This window comes from Colletotrichum godetiae, assembly GCF_030913485.1.
Source record: "Colletotrichum godetiae strain CBS 193.32 chromosome Unknown BDP55scaffold_99, whole genome shotgun sequence".
Taxonomy (NCBI): Eukaryota; Fungi; Ascomycota; class Sordariomycetes; order Glomerellales; family Glomerellaceae; genus Colletotrichum; species Colletotrichum godetiae.
In genome coordinates this window covers 22,359-44,433 of record NW_026851347.1, presented here as the reverse complement: position 1 = coordinate 44,433, position 22,075 = coordinate 22,359, and the positions used below count along the sequence as shown (strand labels likewise).

General features: G+C 52.4%; 8 protein-coding genes across 8 annotated transcripts; 7 read left to right on the top strand and 1 right to left on the bottom strand.

Moving 5' to 3' along the window:
• Positions 1-1,067: 1,067 nt before the first annotated feature.
• On the top strand, positions 1,068-3,668 carry BDP55DRAFT_567691 (mechanosensitive ion channel; the record flags this gene model as incomplete). The annotated part of the gene is made up of 1 exon (XM_060570612.1): positions 1,068-3,668. One exon carries the CDS (start codon positions 1,068-1,070, stop codon positions 3,666-3,668), a length of 2,601 nt encoding a protein of 866 aa, XP_060421993.1.
• A 606-nt stretch (positions 3,669-4,274) lies between these two features.
• Positions 4,275-5,350, top strand: BDP55DRAFT_762070 (uncharacterized protein; the record flags this gene model as incomplete). Its single annotated transcript, XM_060580885.1, has 2 exons — positions 4,275-4,359; positions 4,437-5,350. Coding segments are annotated over 2 exons (573 nt in total), but the record flags the coding sequence as incomplete, so codon positions are not given.
• Positions 5,351-6,566: 1,216 nt separating this feature from the next.
• Positions 6,567-7,913, top strand: BDP55DRAFT_567696 (uncharacterized protein; the record flags this gene model as incomplete). The annotated part of the gene is made up of 4 exons (XM_060570613.1): positions 6,567-6,821; positions 6,942-7,027; positions 7,110-7,467; positions 7,590-7,913. 4 exons carry the CDS (start codon positions 6,567-6,569, stop codon positions 7,911-7,913), a joined length of 1,023 nt encoding a protein of 340 aa, XP_060421991.1.
• A 489-nt stretch (positions 7,914-8,402) lies between these two features.
• BDP55DRAFT_567745 (uncharacterized protein) lies at positions 8,403-9,527 on the bottom strand (the record flags this gene model as incomplete). The annotated part of the gene is made up of 1 exon (XM_060570616.1): positions 8,403-9,527. One exon carries the CDS (start codon positions 9,525-9,527, stop codon positions 8,403-8,405), a length of 1,125 nt encoding a protein of 374 aa, XP_060421990.1.
• Positions 9,528-11,343: 1,816 nt separating this feature from the next.
• Positions 11,344-15,216, top strand: BDP55DRAFT_638925 (uncharacterized protein; the record flags this gene model as incomplete). Its single annotated transcript, XM_060573174.1, has 2 exons — positions 11,344-14,461; positions 14,516-15,216. 2 exons carry the CDS (start codon positions 11,344-11,346, stop codon positions 15,214-15,216), a joined length of 3,819 nt encoding a protein of 1,272 aa, XP_060421989.1.
• Positions 15,217-15,800: 584 nt separating this feature from the next.
• On the top strand, positions 15,801-17,306 carry BDP55DRAFT_708900 (major facilitator superfamily domain-containing protein; the record flags this gene model as incomplete). Its single annotated transcript, XM_060578112.1, is given in 5 exon segments — positions 15,801-15,880; positions 15,923-16,155; positions 16,175-16,346; positions 16,397-16,890; positions 16,972-17,306. 5 exon segments carry the CDS (start codon positions 15,801-15,803, stop codon positions 17,304-17,306), a joined length of 1,314 nt encoding a protein of 437 aa, XP_060421988.1.
• Positions 17,307-17,798: 492 nt separating this feature from the next.
• On the top strand, positions 17,799-18,513 carry BDP55DRAFT_774131 (uncharacterized protein; the record flags this gene model as incomplete). The annotated part of the gene is made up of 2 exons (XM_060581200.1): positions 17,799-18,344; positions 18,415-18,513. 2 exons carry the CDS (start codon positions 17,799-17,801, stop codon positions 18,511-18,513), a joined length of 645 nt encoding a protein of 214 aa, XP_060421987.1.
• A 774-nt stretch (positions 18,514-19,287) lies between these two features.
• BDP55DRAFT_686323 (glycosyl hydrolase family 61-domain-containing protein) lies at positions 19,288-20,899 on the top strand. The gene has a single exon (XM_060576509.1). It carries the CDS (start codon positions 19,411-19,413, stop codon positions 20,476-20,478), a length of 1,068 nt encoding a protein of 355 aa, XP_060421986.1. The 5' UTR covers positions 19,288-19,410; the 3' UTR covers positions 20,479-20,899.
• Positions 20,900-22,075: the final 1,176 nt, after the last annotated feature.

Below are 22,075 nucleotides of genomic sequence, written 5' to 3'. Positions count from 1 at the left end.
CTTGTCGCCGTCGCTGTCGTCAAATTCTTGGTTTCCACCCGTCCCTCTATACTTCATTGAGCTCAAACACCACCCCAGGGACCCCTCGCGCCCTCCAATGCCAGAGGGGAAACAGAGATCCAGTTTTACTACACGAGTCCCTGTTCCTCTAAAATCACCGAGAGACTTTGGGAGTCGGGGAGTCGGGGAGTGAAGCAGTACCCATATCTTTGCTCCCATTGCCTGCCAGAGCTCCCATCCATGAACATTGGATGAGAACATGAGTCCAGACTTGCACGACTGCTTGCTGATTAACAATAGTACAAGCAATTCCATGTGCTTATGCCTGCCATTTCTGCTGATTGCCTATTTGGTCTCGGCCCCTTGCTCTTTCCCTGTTCACTTATTCCAAAGGTCTCCATCTGAAGGGGTACGGAGGTACTGTACTGTACTGGGTGACTTCCGTCGAAGCTTTCCCATCGACAAAAGACGGGAAGGTGCACCTCCCAAGAAATATTTCATCCAGCCCACCTCCCCCCTCGACCTTCCAACAAAAGCTCCTTCCCCAGCTATTTTCCTCTCCTTCCCCAGCTTTACCTGTTTTCAAGGTACAATTCACCCACGGGGAAACGGGAAGGTACCAAGTAACGACTTGATTCTTCTTAGCTGAAGGGTCCCTCGACTGTCCTCCTCACTCCTGCCCATCTCCATCGCGGTTCTTACCGGTGGTCATAGCTACTTCCCTCCCCCCGGAACACACACCGCGGAGTATTTGCGCCTTTGTCACCATCTACCGGCGGCAACTCTTCCTCACCGAGAAAAACAGCGAAACGACCCGACCGCGAACGCCAATCGCGATTCTACATCACCTTACTGGCATTTTTTTTTTTTTTTGCCTCTGACGGCATTAATCGGGCCTATTCGCCTTTACCTGCATACAGTAGAAGGGAGGATATCTTGCTCCCTCTTAAAAACAAAGCGGCCGCAACTTTCACCTTGGGTACATCCCATTTCACTCGCTCACTTACACCCCATAATCCTGCCCATCTCAACCGACGGCCCCTCGCGGCCCCATCATCCCGCCCACCATGACGACGCCAACAAATAATCGCGATCGCGCCAATTCGGACGAAAACGAGAAGCATTCTCAGCATACGGACGATAGTCTCCAGACCGCAACTGATCCCAATTCTCAACCTACACATCCGGAAAAGTTAACGAGATTAAACACCGACAACCACCTTCATATCCCCCAAGAGACACATGCCGGACCAATGTCTCCGCAAGATTCACGAGAACAGGCCTCGCGCCTCAACGACGACTTGGAGCTTTTGCGCGCCGAGCGCCTTGTCTCAAACCAAGAACATGACATTTCCCAGCAGCGTTCTCGTCAGGGTAGGACCCGCGAGATGGAACCCGAGGATGTCTTCGCTACCAACGGCCCAAATAATGCCGATGTTGGCAAGGGGCCGCCCGAGAAGAAGGCTGGTGCCTTTGCATTTAAACTGTGGAAGTGGCTGAGGAAGTTTCCGCGCGTTTTCCGGTACTTGGTTTACTTGATCCCCGGTGCCGCGCTCCTTCTCATTCCAGTTCTTATCGGTCACTTCGCCGTTGACGCCGAAAGCGCCACCGTCGGCGGTGCTTATGGTGTCTACCTCACTTGGTTCGGAATCTGGCTCGAGGTTGTCTGGTGCTCATTGTGGGCTACGCGCATGGTTACGAGCTTCATGCCTCTCACCTTTGGCGGTATTGCCATTGTCATGGGCTCTTCGAACCACAAGAAGTGGAAGGACATTGGCCAGGGCCTCGAGCTGCATACTGCCCTCTTCATGTGGATGCTTGCCATTCTGTGTTCCTACTCACCGATCCTCGATGACCATCGTGTTCTCCCCGACGGATTCAACCCGGACACAGACACGAAGCCCGACCTCAAATGGGTTGATATCGTCCAGAAAGTCATTATCGCCTTCTTGGTCCTGGCTGGTTTGAACTGGGCCGAGAAGATCTGCATCCAGTGGATTGCCACGTCTTTCCATCAGCGCACATACGTCCAGCGAATCGAGACGAACAAGAGCGACATCGACCACCTGGTGCACTTATACGAGCACTCCAAGATGCGAATCAACCGCGAGGACTCCATCTGGCTCACAACTGAGAACGGCAACAGATCAGGCGCCCGTACTCCAATGGGTGTCGTGGGAAAGAACGTTCGCACCGCCTTCAACAAGGCCGGTGGCGTTGCGGCTCGCGTTGGAAACGACTTCATAGGACGAAAGGTCGCCTTCAACCACGCCCGCAAGATCACCTACGAGATGTTGCGCAACACAGGTTCTGCCCATTCTCTCGCCCGCCTCATCTTCCGCAGTCTTGCCAAGGATGGCCAGGAAACCATCTACCTTGAAGACATGCAGTCCGCCTTCAAGACCACCGAAGAGGCTGAACATGCCTTTAGCATTTTCGACAAGGATCTCAACGGTGACATTTCCATGGAAGAGATGGAACTCACTTGCAACGAAATTCATCTCGAGCGCAAGGCCATCGCTGCCTCGTTGAAGGATCTCGATTCCGTCATCAAGAAGCTCGACAAGGTCTTCCTCGTCGTCATTGTCATTATCGCCATCATCGTCTTCATCTCCATTCTCTCAGGCTCTGCTGCCGCCGGTCTCGCATCTGCCGGATCCAGTTTCCTGGGTCTAGCATGGCTGCTCCAGGCTAGCGCTCAAGAGTTCCTACAATCCATCATCTTCGTATTCGTCAAACACCCGTTCGATGTCGGTGACCGAGTCACTGTCTACGGCAACACTGGTACCACGGGAACTGGTGACGATTACTACGTTACGGAAATTTCCCTCCTGTACACCGAGTTCAAGAAGATGGAAGGTCACATCGTACAGGCACCCAACAGCGTTCTTAACACTCTGTTCATCCTTAACCAGCGTCGATCCGCTGGCCTAGCCGACCCCATCGAGCTTAAGCTTGGTTTCGGCACTGATCCGGAGCTCATTGAAGAGCTCAAGTCCCGCATGCTCAACTTCTGCCTCGAACACAAGCGCGACTACCAACCTCGCATCATTACCGAAGTCCGTACTCTCAACGAGGTTCAATCTTTCACCATGAACTTGATCTTCTTCCACAAGTCCAACTTCCAGAACGAGCTGCTCCGTCTCCAAAGACACAACAAGTTCGCCGCCCAGCTCATGGCCGAGGTTCGCGCTGTCGGTCTCCAGGGCCCTTGGCAGGTGCAACCCGGTGGTTCCCGCAACACCCCCTTCTACTGGGCAGGCGGCGCCCCTCCTGCGTACGACTCTTCAAAGAATGGTGGTCCCAGTGGCATCGAACCTGCGACGCCTGGCGGCGACGCTCACTCCATTCACTCCACTACTCAGTCTACGGCAGCGGGTACTGCTGTGGCCACTCGTGCTCGCGCCGATTCCCGCACTGGTGTGACGCCTTTCATCGATAACAACTGGAGCGACTTCCAGGACGTGTTTGAGGCTCGCAGAGAGGTCCATCAACCACACGTCGCTCGTCTCCACAGTATCCGCGAACGATCCGACCTCGAACGGCCGGAAAGTGCGACTTCAGGTGCCGCAGCCTCGAGAGCCAGCCACGATTCTGGGTCTCAGCGCCGACGCTTCTTTGGTCGGCCCCGGAGTTCAAGCCGAACAAAACCCAGCGACATCGTTTAGACCAACGCATCGACGATGAGAATTCCTTATTCGACAGAACAAAAGTCTTTTCCCATGCACTGAAGCTTGGGGCCTTAACACTCTTTTCATAATGCGATACTTGTAATCAGCGAAGCAAAAGAAGCTACACAGAGATAGAGTAGATAGAGAGAGATGTGCATAATCACCGATGCGTATTGAAGGACTTGGGTAGAATGCCCGAGTATCTGTCGCAAGGTGTCGACGGAGTTCATTTCAAAGAAATTGGCATCAGGAGCGAAAAGACGCTTTCCTTTGGACAGACAGAAATCGGGGTAAAATACCCAAATAGAAATCTCGATTTCTAATCCGTATCGTTGCTCTTCCCATTTTCGCGTTTCTCGATGAGTATTCGGTTGCTCATCTTATAATTGCTGATGCCATCATAGGTCGGTCCTCTTGTCAAGAGCCAGTCCTGGACAGACTGACTACAGGGCTTTTTGAAACTATGCAGCTTTTGCGAGGTCCAGCGGCAAAGTTTGAGAGGCGCGCCAGACGCCTCACCTTCTTTGCTTCCCAACACTACACTCTTTTCCCTCTCTTTGTCTCTCTTTATCTTCCTCAAATGCAACACCAGCGACCATGTAATCTCCTCCTGAAGAGATCGAGGCTGCCCTCAAGGCCTACCGCTCTCACATCTCGGAGCGCAACCACCGGGTCGTCGAAGTTCTTGGTATGTCTATTCCATGAAAGTAAGTAGTCACGTTGCTAGCCACAAACGTCCTGACTTTGTCCTCTCAGTATCTCTAGTCGCCGACGCGGAGCTAGAAGATGGCGACCTTGAAGACGACGAAGACATCAACGATCTCCATCTTGAGACCCTGCACCCCCTTTTCAACATGAGTCTTTCCTCGTTCGTCTCCACGCTGCGCGAGATCCTTACGCGCTGGGACGAGTTTTGTGTCGTATACGACCTACAGGGCACGAACATTGCTGGCAGGAAGCCTTCTGAGGAAGATGTAGCTCTCAATGAGGCTTGGTTTGAGCTCATGAAGAAATGTCTGGGGAAGAGGTGTCGAGAGGATGTCAGAGAGACTTTGAGGTTCTCTGAGGAGTTTCTTGTCTTAGCGAGGTATGTGGATAGTCTCAGTGGACTGGGGCGGACGGAGTGTAAGTCGAGGTACCAGGCCGGCTTCTTAGTTCGACTGTATCCTGATTCTCCGGCCCTAGCTGAGCAGGGCGCTGCTGAGATGGGCAAGACGCCTGACTGGTTAAGTGAGTATGTAGGTTGCGGATGAGAGTGTGCTGCTTGATGGGATGCGGGGTGTGTGATTAGTCCTTCGCTCTATGTCGTCTACTGCCGGAGGAGGACTCGGCCGGTGTGCCGAAACCCTGGGCGTGGACGTACTGTTCGCAGGACTGTATGGATTCTGGTGTTTTTGATACGATTTCTGAGCTTTTGGCGTGGTATAGTGCGTATCGAAAGAGAGGGTTGCCTGATGCGTCTTCTATGAAGGGATAGGATGTGTTGATGGGTCGTGTGTTTTGAAGCAGACATCAAGCTGCTCATCCATTTGATGCAGGCCCCAGGTTCAGAATCTTGCAGTATTTCGAAGTCCCTTCAAAAAAGGAAGGAATGAACAGGTTCAGTTCTCTTCAATATCACTCTTTCACCTAAGGACCTACCATGGAGGTCCGTTCCGATGTGGAACGGTAAGTGGAGGTTGGAGATGACAACTCTCAACGGCGCAACCCAACGGAAAATACTTCTGCTAGATAGGTTCATACGGGGACAGTCGGACTAGGCAATTCAGAGAGATGACGTCTTCCCCGTGACAATCCGGCCATGTTCTCTTGATATTCTTAGTATCAAGGGTAATGTGCCCCGACTCATCGGGACCCTCATCCTCCCCCGGACTGCGATGCCGGGTTATCCGGAATAGACTCAACGGCTTTCCCGGCAAAAGATGCAGCTCCGATAGTGCCAAGGATATATCAACGTACCTTAATTTTAAGAACCGGCTTTACTTGCCATTTTCAACTGTACGAACCCGAGCTTGCGGATAAGGTTTTGGTTCTCCTTGCCCCGAGGCTTTGTTTTTTCGGCTAAGCGGGAACGTCGACATGGCGGATGGATATCTTACGGGAACCCGGAAGGCAAGTATTTGTAGATTAGCAGTGAGAGAATACAGACCTTCAAGGATCTCGATTTCCTATCTGAAGCTGTGTCTTGGCTGAGTTGTCCAATGACCAGATTCATTCCCTCTTTAATCAATATGAATCCCTGGGTCAGAAACTCAATTCTCCAGCGATGTTCCGCCGGAGCGGGGCCGCGAAGGTATGAAGTCCGGGATGAGAGGCCCGGAGAAGTCTGAAACGGCAACTTCGATTAAATAGTCCCCCAGGGATTGGCTTGCCTCAACTTCTCACAACATGGCCGCCAAGCTTTCCACGCTCTATTTCTTGGGACTTCGGGCAGTTTCTCGGGGGAAGACCCATGGCAAACCCGTCTAAATGGGCAATTCTATAACGAATCAGATGATTCGACTTGATACCTAAATAGCCAAGACATGGAGCTCTGTACAGATGTGGACGTTCGGGTTCTCGGGGTAATGAAGAAGGAGGTCTTGTCTAAGCGGATCTTTTTCTGTACACATAGTGTCCCTACTTACTGCACACATAGTGTTCCTACTTAAGAGCAGGTACAGCGGAGATTGATAATGGCGTCAATGGCTGCTGCGCCCTCTCGAAGTTCCTAGTCGTTCTCTGATCTTTTCTTGCCCGTCGTTCCATTGTGCTACTTGCGCAAGGGGCATTCCACTCGTTTGTTTCGCGCCGGCATATTCTCCTCACTGGCTCTGATCATACCAAAAGAGACCTCGATCTCTTCAGTCACTCACATCCAAAACCAATACGTTTCTTCCGAGTGGAAACAAAATCATGGCGAGAATACTCCTCTGTCTAGCCGCCCTCCTCGCGGCAGCATCAACCACATTCGCAACCTGCACCAACCCCTCAATCCGCAAACCATGGACCGCCCTATCGAAAGACGAAAAGGCAAGCTACGTGACCTCGACACTCTGTCTAATGGACCCCTCCCAAGCGCCAGCCAGAGTCGGAAGTTGGGGCGCAACGAGCCGCTGGGAGGAGTTGATTGTTGCGCATATTGCGCAAGTTCGGTATATTCATACAGTGGTAGGTGATACACTCGAACGCTCCAAGACGATCGTTATACCTTTCAATTCGACTCCGCGTCAAACAACAATGGTTAAACGCAAAATACTCTATGGAACTAATCGATCGACTCTCAAACAGGGCGCCTTATTCCCCTGGCATAGATGGTACACCAAAATCCACGAAGACCTCCTCCGCAACGAATGCGGCTACACCGGCCCATACCCGTACGCCTGCCTACCTTCCTCTCCTCTCCCCTTCCCTCAAGAACCTCAAATCTCAAACCTAAACAACTTACACTTAATCCAGCTACTGGGACGAACAAACAGATCAATCCCTCTACCCAATCCAAAACGCTTCCGTCTGGGACACCGTATCCTACGTCAAAGCCTTCGGCACAGACAGAACCGACGCCTCGAACTGCATTCTCGACGGCGCTTTTGCGGACTACCGCGTCCGCTTTAACACAGAGCTCGAACGCGATGCGACAGACGGAGGCGGCGTCTGTCTCACGCGCGCGCTAAACCAGACGGCATTCGATACGGTTTCCCAGCTCAATGTCGTGGAGCCCTGCATGGCGCTTGACAAGGGCGATGATTACGCCGAGATGTTGGGTTGTTTGGGGAACACACCGCACAGTGGAGGTCATCTAGGCGTCGGTGGCATCGTGAGTTCTTTTCCTTCCTTCAGCTTCTACCTTGGTCTCCAACTGCCCTACTCCCTCAGTACCGAGCTAGAAAGAGTTGCTCTCAACAAGAGACTACTCAAAAACAAGACTAACTATCACAGATGCGCGACCACGCCCGCTCCCCAGCGGACCCAATCTTCTACCTCCACCACACAAACTTCGACCGCCTCTGGTGGGAATGGCAGACTTCCTCCCCAGGGAGGCTCTCCGCAATGGGCGGTCCCAACGTCGCGGCTAACCAAATCTTTCTCGACGCGCAGCCAAAGATCCTGCCGGAGAACATGTTCCTCCCGTACTTTGGCGATGGGGGTGGCAATGTCACGACGCTGGAGCATGTTTTGTGGATGCCTGGGTTGGCGGAGAATATTACCATCAAGGACACGATGGACATCCGCGGGGATAAGATGTGTTTCGAGTATGTTTGAACAGGAGTGACATCAACGGAGTCACCGCGTTGGGAATGTGGAGATTTCGATTTCACAGGAGTCGAGGTTCAGGACTTATACAAGGGCACGCCCTCATGATGCTTCGGCAGCTGAGAGATAATGTAGCAGGAAGACAGCCAAGGTATGAATATGAAGCAAAGCTAGTGACTGCTGCTGTTGACAGTCGAGGATGGGTCATTTGATATGATGCTTTAATTGAGATCTACAAGATACATGAGACCTTCAAAACTCTACTGCAAAGTCGCGGTTAGAAAAAATGCGACGGACAGTCATCCGAAGGCCGTTTTATCAACTGCTCCTCCCGATATCTCTTATGGTTTCCATCAAGCCCTGTCTTCGAAAAGCATATTTTGAGCTCACGCTCAAGCTGTACCTGCCATAAACTTGAACCCATCCATATCAATACAAAAGCAGAACATGACATCATAGCCATAAGCTCCAGAAAACACGTAATGAACATGCTCGTTACTAACAAAGTGTAGCAAAGGTACAGTTGCTCTCGATGACAACTTCAGAGTACATTGGGTACAGTACATCGAATGCCGAGGCAATAGCCGTGTTGTAGTCGTCGTTGAATTTGGTTGCGTTGCACTCGCTGCAGTGGATTCCCACTTCGGGCTCCGGCCAATTTATCTCGTACCCAATGAAGCCCTTGAGCTCTCCAGTGGCCATATCGTATGCTGTGAGATTGAAGGTTGAAGGGAGGGTTAGGGTGTCGTCCGAGGTGTCATTGGCAAAGGGGGCTGGCCCGTGGTTGTACACGGAGTAGCCATCAGAGCCTGGGACGGTACCAAGGTTTTTGAGGGCGTTGAAGAAGACGGGCAGGAAGTTGAGGGGAGTGGCGTTAGTGCCTTGACAATGGGCCGTGACGGTTGAGTTGAGGCGGTTCAAAAAGGGGTAAGGGCTACAGTAGCCATCCGTGGTGAAGAGGATGCTGCTCAGGAAATGGGCAATCGTGCCGTACCAGATGGCTCGGCGGGGGCTGACTTCGACTTTGACGCTGAGGGTTCTTGCATCCACAGAGGAGCTGTTGGTACCACCTGTGGAGGTAGTTCCGTTGTCTGTGGGCACCCAGACGCCGGGGAGTCTGGCCCAAGGAGTCGGACCGTTCTCAAGGTGATTGCAGATGAAAGCTGAGACACAGGTAGAGTTGCCGGAAGCACTCATACTGATAGGGCGTCCGCGGTAGGCGTAGCACCAGAGAGTGGTACCGCCATCCTTGGTGCTCATGGCCTTGCCGGCACGCAGGAGCTCAGGAGTGCCGTCTTCGATCCAGGCAGACCAGGTATCGCCGTTTGAAAAAGTTGCAGAGGCACCCTCGTAGTTCCAGGGGTATTTGCCGTTGTTGTAAGGCATCTCGACAACCATATCAGGAGGAGCGGGATCGGTCTCGGCCGGAGTCGACCAGATGGCACCCCTGTACCAGTTCATCTGGCGGGACGTAGACCAGGTCAGGTTCTCCGGGTTGGAACCAATGCCGCAGTCAGCCAGAACCAGATTCTGATCAGTGTTGGTGTAGGCAAGGCGATGCAGGTTGAGAGGGTTCAGGGAAGACATGGCCGTAAAGGCCTTGAGAGTGCGAGAGAAAGTCATCTTGTAGTGAGGAGAACCAAGGTAAAGACGGGCAAAAGGACTGAACCAAAAAAGAACGAGGATTGAGGTTGCGAGGTGATGAGAAAGCGGTCCAAGATTTGCGGTGCTGTCGAGGGTGTTCAAGGAGGGTTGAAGGAGAGAAGATGGAGGTGGACGATGGAATAGATGCAGCTAGTGGCAGAGGCAGAGACAGTTCAAGAAGATAGCTGGACGACGGGAAGGAGACTCGATGCGTTGAAACTGATTCTTGCCGTTTCTCAATGTTTGAGTCTTGGGGGTTCCTGCCACGGAAAGAGAAGGGCACGAGTTTCTGAGACTAAACGTGTAAGTGACCACATTGCGTCTGAGGGGCAACTTCCCTAACGAAACAACTTTTCAGAGGCAAATAATAGGAAGGAAAGAGAGACGAAGGCCATAACGACAGTCCTCGGGTACCTCCTGCCGCAATAGAGAAAGTCTCAACTTGGCGATACTTCACATGGAAATGGGGAAGTTTCGAACCTTCGGTGTAATCAATGCTCTCCATCTAGAAAGGGCAAACCAGAAATGCCAGCAATGATCTCTTCTATGAACGGCGTTCTCGGGGTCGAACATTACCTTCCACCTCCTCATCTGAACACTACCATGGTAATTCGGCCTTCCATCTGAATGATCTGATCAGGAAGAATGTGACATTCGGGATGAACCTTTTGTTTGAGCTCCGGAAACAGTCAAAGCTTCCGTAGCACGTGGAGTGCTGGGTAGTGCCTCGTTTGATCACGGGCAGAGCATGGGATGACCGTCATGGATGGAGCTATGAACAGGGATGGTCCTTGGCGACCGGATGATCTCTCTTTGATGTTGTCCTTATCCAGTCGAGTAAGGTCGAATAGTCAAGGCAATGAGTTTTGCTGAAAGAATCTGATCAAGACCATATCAAGCACCTTTCATACCTGGGTACGATGTCATCGTATTAGGCAGATGTGTGTAAGTTGAAAGTTAATAATCGAGTACTGCGAGGTGCAGAGGTCGAGGAAGATGCACAGTCAGCAAACGTCTTTGTCCAATGAAACGGAGTAGATTGCCGGAGATCAGCCACCATCACCACATGGACTCCGCTGAAGCGGTCCGGGGGATGTTACCCAAGCACCGAAAGACCCCCCGGGCAAGGCCTAATGGACCCCCAAAGACCCCTAAAAATAAAGCCAAGCCGCATTGAGGGTGGAGTGACTTGGACCTTGTGCCCACCAGGGAGCAAATAGTTCGTTGCCTGGACATGTACGGAGTAGCTCCCCGCTCCATTCCTCTTTCATCACACGCATCCTCGACCAGAGAGACAACGCCAACGTCCACACGCCCATGCAGCTCAGCCGCACTGCAGCTAGATTCAGTCTAGCCCATCATTGTTGGGCCTATTCGTACCTCTTTACCTCCGTTTATTACCTTGCCCAGGTGCTATGCCATCGAAGCCATGTCGCAGAAAAACAACGCCTGGCGCCACGTTCGCTTCCATCCTCCCCTTTCTCTTGACGTGACGATGTCGTGTCGCCATCGCGAGCAAGCTTGACGCGGCAATGAACCTTCAGTTTGACGACTTGCTCTTCCAAACGTTATTCTCTCCCGCCAACGACAACGGTCTTCCCGCAGTAAAGTCAGTATCAAAGACTCCGAGCATCGGACTTCACCTGACCGACACCTCCCAACAGGGTTGTCGGTGTGCCTACCAATCAGATTGCGACCATACAAGCAATCCTGCATAGGGAAACCCCCCCCCAGATTCTCGAGGCTCTACGACTTCACATCTCCCCGAATCGAGAACGCTTACTGCCTCGGCATCATGGCGGCCCTGCCCACCGGCTGGGAATGGGACTATGATGGATCCCGCTGGCTCTACCGCTACAGGCCCAACGGCCATGAACAATTCCACTTCCCGAAAGAGGGCGACGAGTTTCCAGACTTTGTTGACTGCTTTTCACCAGCCCCCGAGCTCGCCCCCGAAGAGAAACTCGAGAGCCAGCAACAGCTCAAAAGACGAACCACGGCCGATGCCAATCCCGTACCCCAGATGCGCGCTACTGGTGGACCCATGTCCGATTTTGGTATGAGTCGAAGTGGCTTCGGAGGGCCCATGGGCAACGACGATGATGATAGCGACGGCTTCTGCTTCCAGCCCGAGAACTTCATGTATCTCGGCCCCGGTGCCTACGACGACATCAGCCTGGAAGCTGATGAGGACGAGCGCGAGGAGGCATTGGGCAACCCGGGCGTTGGCAAAGGCAGCCGAGGCAGCAGTAACAATAATCATGCGAGGCTCGATGTTGCCAGTATAAAGTCGGGCGTGTCACCCCTGCAAAGCGAGACCAATACTCCCTCCATCATCAACAGTGTGCCTGTGCGAGGCGCTGAAGCTGTATCAGAGGCACCGGCAGAGAGGTCGCCCGTCGAGCAGCCTCTCAACATCAATACTGATACCAGTCCGGACCCCAACCAGGCTCTTCCGCCGTCTCCTGGTGTTCCACTCCTCGATTCAGTTGAAAAGCCCCGGCCGGGATATTCAGCAAGTTTCCAGAGACCGCCATGGGACCCAGTAGGGACCATGGCCGAAATGGCAACCGAGCACACAGCGCCAGCTCACATCGAAACCCATCCTGATCCGGTCGAAATGGCCGATACCGCAATTTTAGCACCTATTGAGACGAATTTTGCAGATTTGGGCATTGCCGAACTGCCAGAGCGGGCGAGTCCGGCAGAAGCAAGGCCACAGCCGCCGACACAGTCTACTCACGATTTGCTACACCAGACGAACATGAGCGACGCAGCCCTCTATGGCGCTACCTTTGGAACTGGGTCAAGGCCTCAGAATTCGTCACCCTCTCGGAAATCTCAAGTTTCCCAGGAGTCTCGGCACGATTCGGCCACAGGAATAAAGACTCCTGATCACTCTCTGCCAGAGGTGGTACCTCAGCCGGCGCCGCAACCAACGCAAAGCCCCTCTCCAGGTGCTGGCGGAAGTGGTCCTTTCACCATTAAGAGGAAGCCTTCCAAGTCGGCGGGGAAGCAGACCCAATACCAACCTTATGTACCTGGGGTAGCCAGCAGCGCATCTTCAGAGCAGTCGCGCACGACTGACTACAAGCGCCGAGAACATCGCAATTCCCTTACTCGGGATGGGTCATTAATGATGGGACCACGAACCAAGTTTGATCAGACAAGTATGCCCTCTGTTCTCAAGCCTCCTCAGCTACCGCCAAAAGTTCCTATCGATTCGTCTCAAGCCCCAAGCCCTCCTGCCAGTGACCAGAGGGCTCTCAACTCAGCCAGCCAAAATTCAGGTCCCGTCACACAGGGGCCCTTGCAACACTTTCCATCGGTGCTGAAACCAGCAAGAGGACAACCACAGAACCGAGCTCAGGAGCCGTCACCACCGCAGTCAGCATCTGCCGATATCTCACGTAAGAAAGAGAAAGGGAAGAAGGTACAATACGCCGCGTTTCAGCCGGGTCTCGCAAGTCAAAAGGGACTCCAACTGCAAGGTCCTGACGTTCAACGGCCCGAAACGACGCCTATCCAGTCATCGCAAGATCAGTACCGAATGCTAAGCCAGAATGATCCGTTGTCTGCGGCAAACACCTCACCAGCGCCGGCCTTTCTACAACGTCCGCGGGCACAGAGTGATTTTCGCCAACAACCACTGTCTAATAGTCAACACCGAGCATCGATAGACTACCCTCTCGATGGCACGCAACGACATGATTCTACACCAGACGGGGGGCGACCTCGCCAGACGTCGTATGCTTCGAGTGAGGTCTCCTCCCTTGGGCCTCCCACGGGCAGCCAGTCGTCCGTTCCCCTCCAAACTCCGTCACCACTAGAGAGCGAGGGGAGACGTCATTCGTCGGGCTTCTTCCATGGGGGGAATTCGAACTCATACTCATCGCAGTCTGGTGCTGGATTTGGTACCGCAGGATTGAGGACAGCCTCAACTTCTGGCCCCACTCCTGCATTGACGACAATGGAGACTGCCCGACAAGCCCCCAAGCCCGCGGAGAGCCAAGTTCCCCCAGCTCGACCAGGGAAGTTTCCAGTATCGCCAGTGGCCATGCCTCATCCCGATCAGGTCATGGAGTCGCAGACTTTTGGTGAAACCTGGGCTCCTTCATCGAATCGCCGACATTCCCTACCATCTGGTGGCATGGCGGACCAAGGGGCACTGCCGGTATCCCAGCAATTACAGTCAGAAAGGTACGAATTGTCCGATCAGAGCCAAGGTCAAGTACAACCTCACTTCGACTCGATTCATTGGGAGATAAGCGGCACTAGTGCACCTGAGGCTGCCCATGGCATTTCGAGGCCATTTTCGGCGCATCCTACGGGCATGCAAGCAGGACACGCTGGTAGCACACCTTCAGGAACTAAAGCTCCGATCGTACCACGGCCACCGTATACAGCCGAGGAAAATCGCCAGTCCGGGAATCGCCCATCTCGTCCTACGGTGACCCTTCCGTCACAAAACGCACTTGGCCCAATGAGCCCTTCCACGCCTATAAGATCTCCCGGTCATCTACTTCACCCAATTCACGAGCATAATGAGATTAACAATGTGATGGTCACTGCTTCTGCTACCCCGGAAGCTGGAGACCCTTCTGACGCTCGAGGGTACATGTATCCTTCTGGACCGAGCCCTCTCTTCTCTTCCGCTTCCAATCCAGCCCATTACTCAGTGGCGAACAACCATCCATCTCTCCAGTCTCCAGTCAACATTGCAGGTCTACCTCAGTCAAATCGAATGCGCCCCGGATCAACACCGCCTGTCATGCAACATTCGGCAAACGGAAAGGAAAAGGGAGGCTGGCTATCCAAGTTCAAGAAAGGAGGCTCTAACAAGTCCACTGTCCTTCAAAAGGCGCCGCCGCCACAACAGGGCACTCCAATCCAACAGGCGCTGCAACCCGCGCGTTGACCACAAGGCCTGATGACAAGGAATCCCATGTCTGCTTGCGTACCAACAGACCAGGAGGCAGGTCAGCAGTCGATGCCAGTGATGTCTAAACAACCAAATAATGTCTCCAGCGTCCAATATACGCCATTCTCCCCACCAAGGAATTCGGCCTCCTTGGTTAGCCATGCTGTCGCTCAAAATACTAGCAGTATCCAGCAAGCACCAATTCGCCAGAATCTTTTGGTTCAAAGTAATGCGTCTCTCTTTCCAGGGCCAATGCCTCAGCCTACTTCTCAAGCCCAGCAGCACTATGGTGAGGGGGGACAGGTCCAACAACGTTCAGCCAGTGTGCCACCCGGAGGCTTGGCTCTGCCCTCAGGGTCATCGATGGACCAGATGGATAATCTTTCAGACGCTGCTTCTGTTTCGACCATGGATGTGTCTGAAGCGCAAGCGCAGCCGGTACTGAAGCCGCAGCTTGTCACAGTTGAGAGGCATGTTGCTGTTCAACCGAACCGGGAGCAACCCGCCATTCAAAGTGCTCGTCACATTGCCCAGTCAGCCCGCCCGAATGCTGAAGGACGTTCTGACCAGGCACTCGGAGACAGCGAACTTGTTGTTCAGCCTTTGTTCTCAAAGTCTCAAACCCAGACTACTGTAAGTGCAGTCCCTGTTAATCAAGGTACTGTTGCCCAGAATAAGTGGGCTAAAAAGCCTGCTGTGGACTACTCTGGGGACGATTGGGGTGACGATCCATGGGATTATCAGTAGACATGTAGATGAACTTCAGCCACGCCATGATGTATGGCTCAAACTGAGCACGGTCTTCTTTTTCGGTGACGAGATATAGTTTCATGCAGTCCCTAGATACCACACCAGTACCATCTTTTATAATTGAATCAATCACAATGACCACCGAAAACTCCGATGCGAAGAGACATCGCCAATAGCAGTGATAGAAGCAGAATCTAGCTCACATACTCTGGGTTGAGTATCTTTCTGTTCTGCAAGCATCGCATTCCGAAATCTGGTGTAATATGGAACTACCAGCCTGTCTTCATCTGTTATCGATATCTGAGGCATTGCTCTTGGTAATTGGCGTTCAGGCCTAGCAATAGGACGGAGGCCGTAGAGGCGGTCCGAATGTCGGACAATTATCCGACAGCACCATACCTGCATATTTCCAAGTGAGGAGGTAACAGTTTTAATTGGGGGTGTTGAATTTTTGATCATCGTATTCTTGGAGATATAGGAATCATTGTATCGATTCATTCGATGTCGCCGAGCTGTACGGCTTCATACCCCGATCATTCTCAAGGCTTCCAAGCCCAGATACACAACGACGTATCTCGAGAATGCCCGGCACCATGACAAACAAAATAGGAGAGAAGACTCAGTCCAAGAACCCAGACTCCACCGATGCTGCAGTCGGTGTGTCACGAGGACACGCAAAGACCATCCGAGACCATAATGACAGCGTTGAGAGAGGCGGTGACATTGCCGCGCACCTTGTCGACCAATTCGCCAATGAGCCGGACTACGATCGGCAAGAGGAAGTCAAGCTACGGTGGAAAATTGATCTCCGACTCGTGCCCATGCTATGGCTCAACATCACCTTCCCGGCAATGGACAAAGTCACCCCGTCCACGGGTGCCCTGTACGGGATGCGCGACGACTTGGGGTTGAAAGGAGATCAACACGCTTGGGACGGTTCAGCATTCTACGCAAGTCCTCCCTCTCGTCACGCACGTCTTACTCGGTGCCCTTGAGGCCCCCGTCGCGCCAGGGAACTTTATTATCATGACGATGTGGTATACACGCCGAGAACAGCCCGTCCGCGTGGGGTTATTCTACACGGGCCTCTCGACCATCATCACGGGGGCGATAGGCTGGGCTGTGGGGTTTATTCCTGGTGAGAACGCCTGGCGCTCATTTTTTGTTTTACGGATAGAATTTCGATTGCGTATGGTGTGGTGGCGGGTGTGTTGTTACCGGATAATCCCGTCTCTGTGAAATTAATCTCGGATAAGGAGAGGTTTGTGACCGTGGAGCGGTTGCGTGGTGATCAGCTGGGTATTGAGAAGAAGACGTTTTCGAGGCGGCAGTCTGGTGGGACGTTGGTTGATCCGAAGACGTGGCTCATGTTTGCTTTCAGTGTCTGGATTTCTATCCCGAACAGAGGGTTGACGATGATTGTTAGTGTGCCTGGGTTCTCGCTGCTTACGGGGGTTTTGCAGACTTTGAGTGGCTATATTTGTAACTTTGAGGTGTTTTGGTGCGTGAGAAGATTTGGGAAGGGAGTGCAAGTGAGAGGGTTGGTTGTGGTTTGTGGGTTGGTTGTTGGGATGGTTGCTATCGTTTTGTTGTATACTTTGCCGGTTGATGATTACTCGGCGAGGCTGTGGGCCTTGTGTTGGTCTCATTTCTATCTTGGGCTGTATATCGGTAAGTCATTTTCTCTCTTTTCCCATGTTTGGCATATGCAGACTCGAAGCCGAAGATCTTCGAGACTGATGAAGAACTTAGTTGGCCTGGACATGCATAGTGCCAACACGGCAGGCCACAACAAAAAGGTCACGACGAACGCCATTGTCTTTGTGACATATTGCATCAGCAACATCATCGGCCCCCAATTCTTCAAGGCGGCTCAGGCCCCGCTTTATCTGCTTGGCACGGGCGCCAGGCCGGTCTCGTACGCCACGAGCATTTTCACGATGGGGTTTTATATGCTGTACTGTTGGAGTGAGAACCGAAGGAGAGACCGAGTGGATGCTGCGAGGAGAGGTGACCGAGTACACTTGGATTCGGACTTCAGAGACTTGACGGACCGAGAGAACGTGCATTTCCGGAATCTTTGGTAGTAGAACATCGAGTAAGCATGCAGAGAGATAAAAGCTTGCGAATCCACAACATGCTTTGTCGGCTTTCACCAGTGATTCAGCACTGGCGAGTGACAGTGAATCCATAAGGACGTTGTCTGACCGTCCGAACTACCTTCGTTGACAGAATGGTCGCCTTTGTTCATTGGCAAGTGAGGTAGGACCTCGACCATTATTCAAGGTTATAACCATCAATCGATCTTTGTCATTCAGTCCTTATTGTTTGTGGCACTGCCGACTTTGTTTTCAAATTTGCTTAGTGGCTTTCAAAGTATCTGTGCCCACGACTGGGAGGATATATAGATGAACTTTAGCCGTCTTGACCCTGATTGTATTACACAACCATCATCATCACAACATATTGAACTCAGCATCTCACCAACAACACAATCACAACCAACAAGGTTAAGTACAACCCGAATCCTAATAACCCACTTGAACACAGATTTGATAACTACTAAGTTAGTACTGGCAATGGCGCAAGTAACAGACTTCCTTGATCGCGACCAGCTTAAATACATGATTACAAATTTCCTCATCGACACCAACAATCGCGACGACGTCGAGGGTTGGGAAGATGTGCAAAGAGCCACCATCGACGCTTTGGGAGACGTCGTCGTCCAGATTGCTCGGGCGCAAGGGAAGGCACAAGTGGAAGGCAGAGGCGACTCCCCGGAACCAATGGACTTGGACAATGCAGGGTCTGGAAAACAGGAAGGATCAGATTCGCATAGTAGTTCGGATCCAGATGACTTTGTGAGAGACGACATTCCTCCCCAGGGACTTCAGCAACCCAAGAACGCCCCCAGCTCCTCACAACAGCCCTATTCAGGCTCCGACCTTGAAGAGCCTGCTCCGAAGAATCCGCGCGGTGGTAAAGGAGCGATCAAGACCAAGAAAACCCCTCGAAAGAATGCCAAGGTTCCGACTGACCGTGTATTAAGCCTAGAGGAACGCAAGACGAACCGATGTGTGTTGGGATGTGGCGTAGGTTACACGACAACGGATCGCCTCAAGAGAGTGAGTTAATTTCCATTTCTCCTTGATGCCCATTTATTTCTAATGAAAAGTCAGCTGACAGTTTTTATAGCATTACAAAGACAATCACGCCGGTTGGGAGGAGGCAGTTGTGTCTGCTGGTCAGACCCTCTTACAAAATCAGCGCAAATACACGAAGCATGAAATATAAGAGGGGGAATTCGTTTTGAATATGGGAGGTTTGTTATGTGAATGACTTTGCTGATCAGAGTGCAAAAAGGGGGTTTTAGTTTTTGTCTGCATTCAATTTTCAAAATTCAGGGTTTCGGATGTTGAATACACATGCGAGGAGAAAGACTGTGATATCCAAGCAGGCTGGGGTATTCTGAGCCAAGATTGTGCTAGAGGGGGGGTGAAATAGTTGACATGTCAGAAAATCTCGAAAGCTCCCTTCACAATCCTAGTTACAAACCTGCCTCGCGTAAATAAAGGATCGACGATCCATTTAACTTTGTTTGCTACTCTTCTCTTAACCTCACCGGCACCCGGCGTTACGGTTGCGCCAAAGCATATCCCGCAAAAGCCGCAAGCGGGCTACCGCACCACTCAGGTGAGTGCGCGTAAATTGTCCCTATCTTTGCTGGCTTCCTAGACACATTCTAACTCTAGTCGACGCCTTTGACCAGGGCTGGCGTGACGAGGTGATGTTGGACCATTCAGATGCCCGGGAGCTACGGAGTATTTCATGGGTGACAGCGGCGTCTATTCGTCCATGCCATCCCACCGGCCCGTTGAAACAGACCGTCAAAGTTCAAGGGATGTCCCGCTAGCTTGCCTGATGACAGGACCACCGGTTCATCTTAGACTCGGGGGCTAATGCTCTTGGCCCACTTACAAACGTCAGGTCGGCATTCGGCAGTCGAAGTTGATGTCGGACTCCTGCCGGCAGCATGGCGAAGTATAAGGTGATCAACATGCCAACGCTATTCGAATCCTCAGTTCATAACGGCATCTTTTCATCTTCCGCGGGTCGTAACAACTCAGTCCATTCCTTTCTATCACTTTGGCAAATCTGCCTTTCCATTCCTTATTCCTTTTCTCGCCGAACATGCGGTGCTCAACTTTCCTCGCCTTGGCTGCAGCAGTCTCCAGCGCGTCCGCTCATTACTTCTTCCCTCACTTGATCGCCAACGGCAACTTCACCGGATACTACGAGTACGTCCGCGACAACAGCGCAAACTACATGCCCTTCAAGAACGGCTACGACAGCACCGACCTCCGATGCCGGACCGGCTCAATGGAGCACGCCGCCACTACGGGCGTCTACAAGGTCAAGGCGGGCGACGAGGTGGGCTTCGGCCTCAATTTTGGCGGCTCGATTCAGCATCCGGGTCCCATGCAGGCCTACCTCTCCAAAGCACCGGGTGACGTGCGCGAGTACGAAGGTGACGGCGACTGGTTCAAGATCTTTGAGCTTGGGCCAAAGTCTTTTTCTAGCGAGGGCATCGAATGGGGTGTCACCAACGTTGGAAACTTCACGTTCAAGTTGCCCGAGGAGACGCCGGCCGGGCAGTATCTTTTGCGAATCGAGCACATTGGCGTTCATGGAGCTGGAGACTTTGGTGGTGCCGAGTTTTACTTCAACTGCGCCCAGATCGAAGTCGAGAGTAGCAGCACCGCGGTCCCTGGCCCGACTGTCAAGATTCCCGGGTTATACGATGGTTACGAGCCCGGTATCGAGTTCTACATGTACCGTCCGTGGATTGTCAACTTCACGATGCCCGGACCGGCAAGATGGCCCCAGGCCCTTGTGGGAAACGTCACCGCAGAAGGGGTAAGTGTGGCTCCGACAGCTACGCCTTGGACACTCTCGGCAGTCACTTCAACAGTAGGAGGGCAAGATGCTTCATCTTCGGCGGCTGTCGTCGTGCCCACGAGCCTTATCTCCGCAGTTATGCCTTCTGCGAACGCCACGTTTTCGTACGCATCTACATATACAGCTGGCGCAAGTGAATCGGCAATTTTAAAGAGCAAGATTAGTGAGTTGGTGGCAACAACTTCTAGCTTACCCACGACTTTGAGCGCCACGGCCGCGCCTTCGACCACTGCAAAGAAGTCGCGATGCCCACCACGAAGCACAGTTATCAGCACGGTTTATGTTACTGCAAGTGCTTGAACCTATTTCTGAGAGTTGAATGTCTTCTGATACTTTTGAGATCTGTGATGCTACACGAGCAAGGCGATTCTGGGACTTGCTAAAGGCGAAGTGCTCTGTGTTGAGACTTGGTTGCCACATTACCCAAGATACTGGAGTCAAAGGTATGCCCCGAGGCCTGACAAATGGCCCCTGGGCTAAGTTCTATTCTTTCTTCACTTCTATATGTATCATTATTCTTTACACATCGAATATCAAGGCTTTATAGATGCCACAGGTCAGAAGTGAAGAGATTCCTGGATGTAATTTGTAATGAACGGAGTGAGACATTGTCAGACTACGTTACGTTTGAGTCACCACGGACGAGCCACGCCGTACCAACACATAACGTTTGAGTAATAATCCTCTGAGTCTTATCAGCCTGGTAACTCAAAAAAAAAAAGCCAAGGGTACATCTTTTCCGGCTCGTTAGCTATCTTGACACGGTAATCCCGGGTCCAACATAAGGGGTAAATACCAAGACTACCTGCATACCAGGCGTCGCCGCGGTCCGCCCCATATTCATTTTCCAAAAGTTCCCACCCGGTCCTCGTAGCCTCTTCACTTGGATTCCTTCCAGTAAGGACCAGAAATATGAACCATCAAAACACGCCCGTCCAGAGCCAAGGAAACCTCAGTAGAAGTGAGGTCAAGCCGATTCAGTCAAACAGCGAAGTTGCCGTCAGTTAATGGCGGTTGGCCAAGGGCCGGCCCCCACAACCATAGCAAACAATAAAAAAGCTTGAAAAAGCATCTTCCACCCAACATTAAACCAACCCGAAGGCGCCACCAAACAAACACAAAAACACAAATAAGCAACCCCAGGGAGAAAAAAAGACCAAAAAGAAACTCCCCTCATCACCTCCTCTTAGCAAAGATGCCGCTCTTGTACTTGGACACCGCGCGAAGCACAGACATGCCGAAGGCCGGAAAGACAGCCACAGTAGACCCACGACAACAGGGCCAACAAGCTTTGCCCACACCATTAGCCAAAGCTGATCCCACAAAAGACCACACCCGATCTGTGTGAGCCAAGTGAAAAGCGGCCGGAAACACGGCGTGCAAAATCATCCTCATCTATCGGATGTTCTGCTGCTGGCGGCGCCGGGCCTGAGGCAGGAGTCGTCGGGGTCGGGGCGGGGTGGGGCAGCGGAGGGGCTTCGCTCCCCCCGGAGCTATCCTCGGCAGTGCGAGCGGCGCAGGACTTGGCGGCGGTACTAAAAGTTAGCCGCTGGTGATTATATGGGTGGTAGGTAGCATAATGTGCTAAGCTTCTAGTCACTATCGTATTCTAGCCGCAATATACCCAGAGCAGAGGCGGGACGGGGCAAGACAAGGCCAGGGAAGCGGGTGACAGCGGGTGACAGAAGATGGAGACGAGAAGAAACAACGAAGCAAAGAAAAAGGGACGAGAATAGTTAAAGACGAGTAGAGGTAGAAACCGGCGAAGCTGGGTGAATCTTGGTTGCTGAAAGACGGGAAAACCGAACAAAAGTGGTGAGAGTAGATAAGTCGGCGTCTAAAGAGAAGAGGAATCAGGGATAGGATGGGGAGAGCGAAGGGGTCTCAAGGGCTATTC